Source organism: Geospiza fortis, unplaced genomic scaffold (genome assembly GCF_000277835.1).
Source record: "Geospiza fortis unplaced genomic scaffold, GeoFor_1.0 scaffold415, whole genome shotgun sequence".
Lineage (NCBI taxonomy): Eukaryota > Metazoa > Chordata > Aves > Passeriformes > Thraupidae > Geospiza > Geospiza fortis.
Window position 1 is genome coordinate 93,041 of NW_005054672.1, and position 8,581 is coordinate 101,621.

Below are 8,581 nucleotides of genomic sequence, written 5' to 3' on the forward strand. Positions count from 1 at the left end.
ATGCAGCACCAGCTCCAACAGAACTCCCTGAGCCCGTGGTTGCTGCTCCTTTGAACCCCGGGGAGAGGGGCAGGGAAGGGGTAGGGAGCCACCAACCAGGTACAGGAGGGGAGGGACAAAGGGACAAAGGACACCTGGATGGCCCAATGTCCCTACAGGGGTAGAGGGCATCCTTTGAATCTGCCAATCACTCGATGCCCTTCTGGAATTCCAGGATTGACAGACAGTGCTGGGAGGGGAAAGGAGAGGTGACTGACACACCTGGGGAAGGAACCTTCAGGGAGAAATCCGGGGTATCTGAGGCAAACCACAACATCACACTCCTCCTTGCCTGTTTCAGGTTCGACTGGCACTCCTACAATCCGACTACTTCATGAACAACGTCAAAGCTCACGAGTACGTGAAAGACAACGCCAACTGCAAAGATCTCATCATCAGTGCCCTGTCCGAAATCTACGACCTGAACTCCTACGGCCAGAGTTCCTCAGTCAACGCCAACCCCCTCACCCGGCCGCGCCTGCCCTACGCCATCCTCTTTGCCATCGGGGGCTGGAGCGGCGGCGGCGCCACCAGCGCCATCGAGACCTACGACGGCCGCACTGACAAGTGGCTGAACATCCCCTGGGAGCAGGAGAGCCCTGTTGCCTATCATGGCTCTGCTTATTTGAAAGGCCACGTCTACGTGATCGGTGGATTCGATGGCACGGATTATTTCAACATCGTCAAACGCTTCGATCCGCTCCAGAAGACGTGGCAGCAGGTAGCGCCCATGCACTCACGGCGCTGCTACGTCAGCGTCACCGTTGTGGACAACTTCATCTATGCCATGGGAGGGTTTGATGGGTACATGAGGCTCAACACAGCGGAGCGGTATGACCCAGACACCAACCAGTGGACCCTGATCACCCCCATGCACGAGCAGAGGAGCGACGCCAGTGCAACCACGCTGAATGGAAAGGTAAGCTGACCACAGCTAAGAGAAGTTCAGGTTGCAGTATGAAGAAAGTTCACATAAACCTTCACTAAATTTGTAACACTTAAAATTATAACAATTCATTAAATCCTGGAGCTGCAGATATAAAGCAGCCTACCTGGTGTGGCAGTAACCAGGAGTACAAAAACTCTTCCAGAGCTGCTGCCAACCTGGTGCCCAACAGCCCTTTTCCTGGCCATAGGTGCAATACCAGGCCTGTCTGCTTCATGCAGCTTGGAAAATCAAGAGTAGGAATCTTGCTGGCATCAACTCTTTGCACTGCTGCTACTCTGAACCCAGGATGACAAGACCATTCCCACTCTAAAACAAAACACCCCAAAAATCCTGCTACACCATTCATGTTTCCTCACCAAGGGTCTAACCACCCCATTCACACTTTCCCACCTCTCCTGTCCCCAGGTGTACATCTGTGGTGGGTTTGATGGTGATCAGTGCCTCAGCTCAGCTGAAGTGTTCAACCCCACCACAAACCAGTGGTCCCTGATCGCCCCAATGAGCAGCAGGAGAAGTGGAGTTGGGGTGATGGCGTATGGGAACCAGGTGTACGCGGTAAGGGCCAACACCACCCAGCACTGCAGTCCTTTGGGTGGCTGCAGCTCCCACTTCTCCAGGGTGACCATGTGTTTATGTGAGGTTTAGGGAAGTCAGAGCCAGAACGGTTGATGCACTTCCTGAGAATGTTATCACCCATCACACGCTTTTGAGTACAAAAAGGGTGTTTGGCAATGTTTAAGCAGCTGCAGCAAAGAACATAATTTCTGCCGCTGCCAACAACATCAGCAGCGCAGAGCAGGGACTTGGGCCTGCTCATCCATTGTTTATCCTCTCCATGGACTGCATCCAGCCTCTGGAGAAATGTCAAAATTGACAGTTGCATAAAGTGCTTTGGAAAGCTCCTCGGAGAGCAGGGAGCAATAAGCAAGAGCCATGCTCAGAGATCTGGGGCTCTCTGCCATGCTCAGAGGTCTGGTGCTCTCTGCCATGCTCAGACTGCAGCCAGGGAGGCAGGAGCAGTTCCCATCTCACTATGCCTGCCAGGACCTGCCTGAGGAAAGGCCCCTCTCAATCTTTGTCCCTCTGGCATTGACAGGTCGGAGGGTTTGACGGGAACAGCCGGCTGCAGAGCGTGGAAGCGTACAACCCCATCGCCAACGCCTGGCACGCCGTGCCCTCCATGCTAAACCCACGCAGCAACTTTGGCATTGAGGTGATGGACGGCCTCTTGTTTGTGGTTGGGGGCTTCAATGGGTTCAGCACCACCGTTGCCACCGAGTGCTATGAGGAGGACACCAACGAGTGGTACGATGCCCACAGCATGGGCATCACCCGCAGCGCCGTCAGCTGCTGCGTGGTGCCAGGACTCTCCAATGTCATGGAATACATCGCCAGGCAACACTACTACCAGCACAGCTCCTCCATGGACATCTTGTTCACCAGCTCAACTCGGAGCTCGCCGTTGTAAATAGTTCCCCTTAGCTAGGAGTGTTGTGATCAGCCATCACTGGATGCTTGTGTAAATAGTTCTGCGTATCTAATAAAGTCTTCTGAGCATCCCACCACTGGATGCCTGTGTAAATAGTTCTCTTTTAGCTAATAAAGTCCCCATGGCAGCAAGGGAGAATGTTCTCTTGTTCTAAAATAGAAACAACTGTAACAGGCCAAAAGGATCATTAGGAGTTCAAATTTTCACTCAACAGCACTACCCAGTGTATCAGCCACACCCTATACATTAACTTAAAAAAACCAAAACCACAACAGAATGCTAGAGAAATAAAAGGTTTATTTTCATTAATTCACCTCTTACAATAAACTTTAGTACAGTGTATTTAAGGTCAAGAACAGGACAGCAGGAGCTGTTTCAAAGGGCCTATGACACACACAACTTTACCTCACAGGTAAGGACAGGAGGGCTGCTCCCCAGGAAACTGCTGTCCCTCTGTTAATATGCCAGGAGAGCAGAGCTGCTGCAACCCACAGTGACATGGACCCATGAGGAGAATCTGACTATTAATGGTCATCAAACAGCTTGTTAGTTCCACACTCTACATTCATATTAGTAACAGGGTTAGATCCTCAAAAGCACCCATTTTATCAGATTCCACCCAGGACTGTCAAATGGGAGATGGCTTGTAACCCAACCTAAGGTAGACAGAGCTGAAAATAAATCCAAGCCACAGACCACTTTCTTTACACTTGCTTTTCAAAGCCCATTGGATGTTACAACATCCTGTTACAAGGCTGTAATATGAGTAACATAAAAAGTTCTAATTCCTTGGGACTGGGTTTGTTTACAGCCACTAGGGTATTTCACAACACAAAAGATGAGCCAAGAGTTTGGATTTTAATATTTACTGTAATGGAGAAAAATGTCATTGCAATAGTCAAGCAGAATGCTGGGTACAGTTGTTCACAGCACATGTAACATGTTTGCTTCATCTCTGGAATGGACTCCCACTGTGTGCAAGGGAGTCATTAAAAACACAACCCCTGGCTACTAATGGAGTATCCAGGTAGTTATAAAATATTATGTACACATATGGCCCCTGGGAGTTACTAAAGTTACCAACCACCTGGCAGGTGGTAAAGAAAAGCAGAAAGCCAGGACACGACATGTGTGTTTGGTGGCAGGTATCAGGACAGGTGTAGAGATGTGATTGTCCTAAGGAGAGGAAAACTCCCACCAATGTCCTTTTCCCTCAGTGAGGCAGCAGTCAGCCTTCTCACCCTTACTGAACACACACTGGGATCCTGCTGACAGCTGAGCAGCCTCCAGAAACACATGAGGAATTCCCAGGCTTTTGTTTATGGGATCATTTGATAAACACCCAGCAAGATATGGTGGTCAAGGGCACAAGGAAACTGTTATGGATTCACAGGCTTGTGGGCTAAACTGCAGCCAGAGCCATGAATGCAATTCTCCCACCACCTCATGTGCTGCAATGGATTATTTGATCTATTAGTCACAAACCACAGCAGTGCCACTGGTCCCCTGGGATTCAAGGCTAAAAAACCCCAACTGCTTAACACTATCCCAGAACTGGCAAAGCAAACATTGAGAGCAGCCTGTGCTGCTGCCAGCCCCCACCCCAAGCACATGGAGGGACAGCAAAGCACACACAGCATGCAGCTGGCACACATGGGTTACCTGTCCAGGGATGGGGCTGGGCTCACACTGGCTCTCAGGGGAGTGCTTTGAGTAAATGCCACAGCTTGTCCATCAGCCCAAAGTCCTCCTGGGAAGTGCAATATCAATTTTGCTTAGAAAAAGCAAGACCGCAAGGTTTGTTCTTGCCTCTTTGTTGCACAGTGCCATGCATTAAATATTCAGCTCCTATTCCAACTGAAAGAACCATCTTGGTGTTTCTGCCTACAGATTGTCTGTATTTGAGGATAGACTACAAGAGAGCTTGGAGAGAGCTGTGGTGGTGACCTACCACTCTCCAACTGCCTGTTTAATCCTGCCAGCTGCTTCAGCAGGGTGGAGGACATGAATCCCTCTAAAGTATCTTAAAATCAGCTCCCACAAATTGCTGTTACATTGATGGATTCAGCACCAGAGGCATTTGCACTTTATCACAAACTGCTGCAGGAGCAGCAATTCTGCACCTACTCCAGCCAGACCTGCAAGACTCCATGGATCAACCCCCAGCTTACAAGCCTGCAGCAGCTATTTGGGAACAGTCACCTGCAAACATCACCTTAAACTCACCTACTTCCTCTTGCATGAAGCCAGTAGTACAGACTTCACCTGCCCAACAACCAAACAGGCAAAGAAAATAAAACATGGTTACCACAGAGGAGTAAACCAAGACAAACTGCTCAGAATTTCAAGTTTGGTAGTTTTTTTAACTAAGGCTGGAGACTCTCTCACAAACAGACAAGTTGTTGATATCAAAGTGGCCCACGAACCACAAAGTGGAGCTTTAAGAGACGTACACATCAGAGAAACCTTTACACACTGAGTGGTGGAAAGACTTACCCCAAGTTTCAGATATGATCTGGGCTGCCTGTTGAACTAGAAAAGGAGAATGAGCAGCTCAGGAAGCAAAACAAGACCAAAACAAACCCCAAATTGGTTAAAAGTTCTTTGCAAAGAACTCACCCACAGCAAAACCACCAGCAAATCATCAACAAACCAAGAACAGTAACAGATTTTCCAGAAAGGTTTGCCTACACAAATTTTGTAATACCCAGGTTACTCCTCCCATTCCCTTCCCTAAGATCCTGAGTTAAGACTGCATGGAAAAACCTGGAACATTCAAAAGAAGGGAAGGATGAGGAGAAAAGGAGGTAGGAAGTATGCACTGAAACTGTTGGTAAATGAAAGGGTCCTGGAGCTTCTTGGACTGGGGAGGAGTGCTCAGTGGGACAGAGAGGCAGGGATACCCCAAAGGGATTATCCCACATTCTGTTCCCTGGGAGTGCAGCAGAAAGCAATCCAGAGCCAATCAGGGCACTGGCATGTACAGACACCTCAAAATGCCAAAAGGTGTTTAAATGAGCTTAAATCTCACCCCACAGCAAGTGGGGAAATTCAGATCCCTGGAGACTGAAAGCCCAGCTCTCCACCCTGCAGGAGCACAGCTGCTGGGAGCCCCTTGGGACAGCACAGGAGGGCAAAGGCTTCTGATTGTCAGAGAGAGGCTGGGAACAGCAGGGGCTCTTTCATCACTTTTCACTAGAATGAAAACGTGCAACATTTGAGAAGAGACCTACAAGTAGCTCCGGTTTCACTATATTCCCATGAAATAATCCCACTCTCACTGATCCACTCTGACAGAACTAAACAACCAGTGTGGGTGGGTGGCTCATGGCCGGGTGTCACTCCTTTGCTCAGGCTGTTGACCCAAGTTTTTGAGTCAGACTCAAACCTGCAATACACCTGAAAAAAATCCACTGCCTCAAGCTCTCTTTTAGCAAGTGTTTTGTGTCCAACCAATCATCCATTTATAAACAAACTCTGCAGCCTCTCTACAACACACAAATACAAAATATTTAATACACATAGAAACATCCTGAAGTAATTTCATAAAGATTGTGCTTTTGTTTCATACAGAGCTATTGCACTTGCCTCCAGCTTGGGAAAGCCAAGTACACCAACACCAATCCTGTGAAGTTTAGTCACTGAGGAGAGAATCAAAGGAATGTCAAGAGATAAGTGCAAATGAAACAGGTGCTTTCAAGCACACACAAATGTAACCACTAAATTATTAAGAGAGAGATCTTTGATTTTCCAAGGAGAACTGTTAGAGACTAACTCTACAGAAATCCTTGGAACCAAAGATCTGAGGAAAGAAGTAACAGGCTTAATGCTCCCAGAGACATTTCACAGCCCGATACAGGCTACAGCTTTTCCCTGGGCATCATTAAGGAATACTGTTTGGATTCATGGAGTGTCTCAATTCCCACCCACCCTCAACTTCTGAGCTTCTGAATTTTCAGTACACAACAGATGCTGGTTTTATGCATCAAATCAAATCCACACCCTCATGTCTTATAAAGACACATCAAGCCTAACAAATGGGTTTATTTCCTAGGCTCATCAGGAGTGATACTGCAGACACTAGCACTCGATCTGGGAGCGCGGCATCCTCCGTAAGCTCAGGGAGTATCGGTGGATCTCCTGCATCTGCCTTTCCTGCATCTGCCTGATTCTATCTTTTTGCCACATGAGATTTTGTGGCATGGGGTACCTCTGTGTTCCCTGCAGGCACCTGAAGGGGATTCTCACGTGGCAGGCAGTGGCTCTGCAGCGGGGCTGTGGCATTGGGGGCAGGAGCATCCAGCGCTTGCGCTCGGCGCAGTAGCGATAAGCCTCCTTCCTGTACTGCTTGTCAATGTCATCGCTGTTCTTCCACCCCCCAATGATAAACACGTCATCTTTGTAGTAACAAATAGCTGCTCCTTCAATGCTCAGCACCTCAGGGGGCAAGGATTCCAGGATTTCATCCGAGGCCCTGCTGGAGATCTTTCCCTTGGCCTCCTCGTTGTCTATGGGGTAACTCTTGGGGCAGCACGATGCTGTGTGGTAGAAGTTGGTGCTGGCAACAGACATCTGGAAGGAGCAGTAGTTGTCGATGAGGGGCAGGGATTCCACGTCCTGCCACTGCCTGGTTTCAGCATCATATCTGATAATAACAGCCCTGAGCCCGTCCTCGCTGTCACTGTCAACCGGGGTGCGGGCGGCCACGTACACGTACCGGTCCTCCACGGAGACAGCCTTGACATCCCGCAGGATCTTTGGTGCCGACTCCAGGTTCAGCCATTTGTCCTGTTCAGGATTATAAATGGCCACATCTTTAAAGCCTGGACTGAAATTGCCGTGCCCACCAATACTGTACAAGTTGCCTTTCACTTCAGTAAGGCCAAAGGAATGCTTCCTGGTGATGAGGTTTGAAACCTGCTCCCAAATATTTCTGTTTGGATTGTACCTTTCCACAGTCTTGGCAAAGCCCGGTTCCATGGAGCCGGCCACATACACGTAGGACTCTGTCACGGCCACAGCGTGCCCATCCAGGTGGTTGTGGATGTGAGGCAGGTTGACCCACCTGTCCTCGTCGATGAAGTAGCCCACACACTCGCTCAGGTAGTCGCCACCCTCGGACACGCCGCCAATGACCATGATGACGTCCATGTTCTGGCCGAAGCGCGGCAGCAGGGCAGCGGGGCAGGCTGAGTGCTGCAGGTTCCCTGACTGCAGGTTCTCAGAGCGCAGGGCATGGCTCTCCACAGCCTCGGACACCAGCTTCACACAGGCCTCGTTGCTCGACACCAGCCGCTCAGATTTCACGTGGCGAGTCAGGTATGTGGGTTTCATCTGAGACAATCTTAGCAGCTTAAAGAGATCTTCGAAGTACCTCTCTCTTTCCTCAGGGTTCTTCTGAACCCACTTCAAAACAGTCTCAAAGAGGATTTCTTCAGAGTCCACCGTGATCTCCGAGTCTGAGAGCCAGTCCCGGACAAGGTGAAATGGCAAAGTGTAGAACTCCTCATCTTGGATGACTTTGTGGAAGTTTCTCCTGATCATATCCTGCGCTTTGAGGGCCAGCTGATTCAGGGAATACATGTGGGCCAAGCTGTGAACCGCCACACAGTTGGAAAGGTTCAGCTTCTTCTTCAGAAACTCTCCGCAGAAATCCTTCAACCGGGTCAGCAGAAACCTACAGACAAACAAGGGAGTTATACATCCCTGGAGGTGTTCCAGGCCAGGCTGGATGGGGCTTGGAGCAACCTGGGATAGTGGAACGTGTCCCTGCCCATGACAAGGGGTGGAACGAGATAAACTTCTAAGGTCCCTTCCAACCCAAACTAATCTGTGATCCTCTGATGCTGTGGCCCGGTCCTTGCCAGCCCCCGCCAGGGCCGCACTTACCTGTCCGCCATCTCCAGCACCTCATGGACGTTGCCAGGGCTCACGCGGATGGTGCCGGTGTACATGAAACCGATAACGGCCTCCACCGTGTCGGGGTCGGGGCCGCCCTCCGAGCTCCACTTCTGCAGCTCCACGCGACCCGAGCGCGACTCCGCGAACCCCCCCGAGAGCAGCGGCGTGAAGTATTCGGTGGCGGCGGCCAGGACGGACCGGTG

At 50.1% G+C, this 8,581-nt stretch overlaps 2 protein-coding genes across 2 annotated transcripts in view; one reads left to right on the top strand and one right to left on the bottom strand.

Annotated features, from left to right (window-relative positions):
- Positions 1 to 2,460, top strand: part of KLHL10 (kelch like family member 10) — a 3,283-nt gene extending 823 nt beyond the window's left edge. Inside the window, exons 2-4 of the mRNA XM_031065057.1 lie at positions 341 to 958; positions 1,394 to 1,543; positions 2,085 to 2,460. Coding sequence (XP_030920917.1) covers positions 341 to 958; positions 1,394 to 1,543; positions 2,085 to 2,456 — 1,140 coding nt within the window. The 3' untranslated portion in view covers positions 2,457 to 2,460. The remainder of the gene's footprint in view (positions 1 to 340; positions 959 to 1,393; positions 1,544 to 2,084) is intronic.
- Positions 2,461 to 2,754: 294 nt separating this feature from the next.
- On the bottom strand, positions 2,755 to 8,575 carry KLHL11 (kelch like family member 11). Its single transcript, XM_005430719.3, has 2 exons — positions 8,367 to 8,575; positions 2,755 to 8,154 (listed from the first exon to the last, which is right to left on the bottom strand). Exons 1-2 carry the CDS (start codon positions 8,429 to 8,431, stop codon positions 6,558 to 6,560), a joined length of 1,662 nt encoding a protein of 553 aa, XP_005430776.3. The 5' UTR covers positions 8,432 to 8,575; the 3' UTR covers positions 2,755 to 6,557.
- Positions 8,576 to 8,581: the final 6 nt, after the last annotated feature.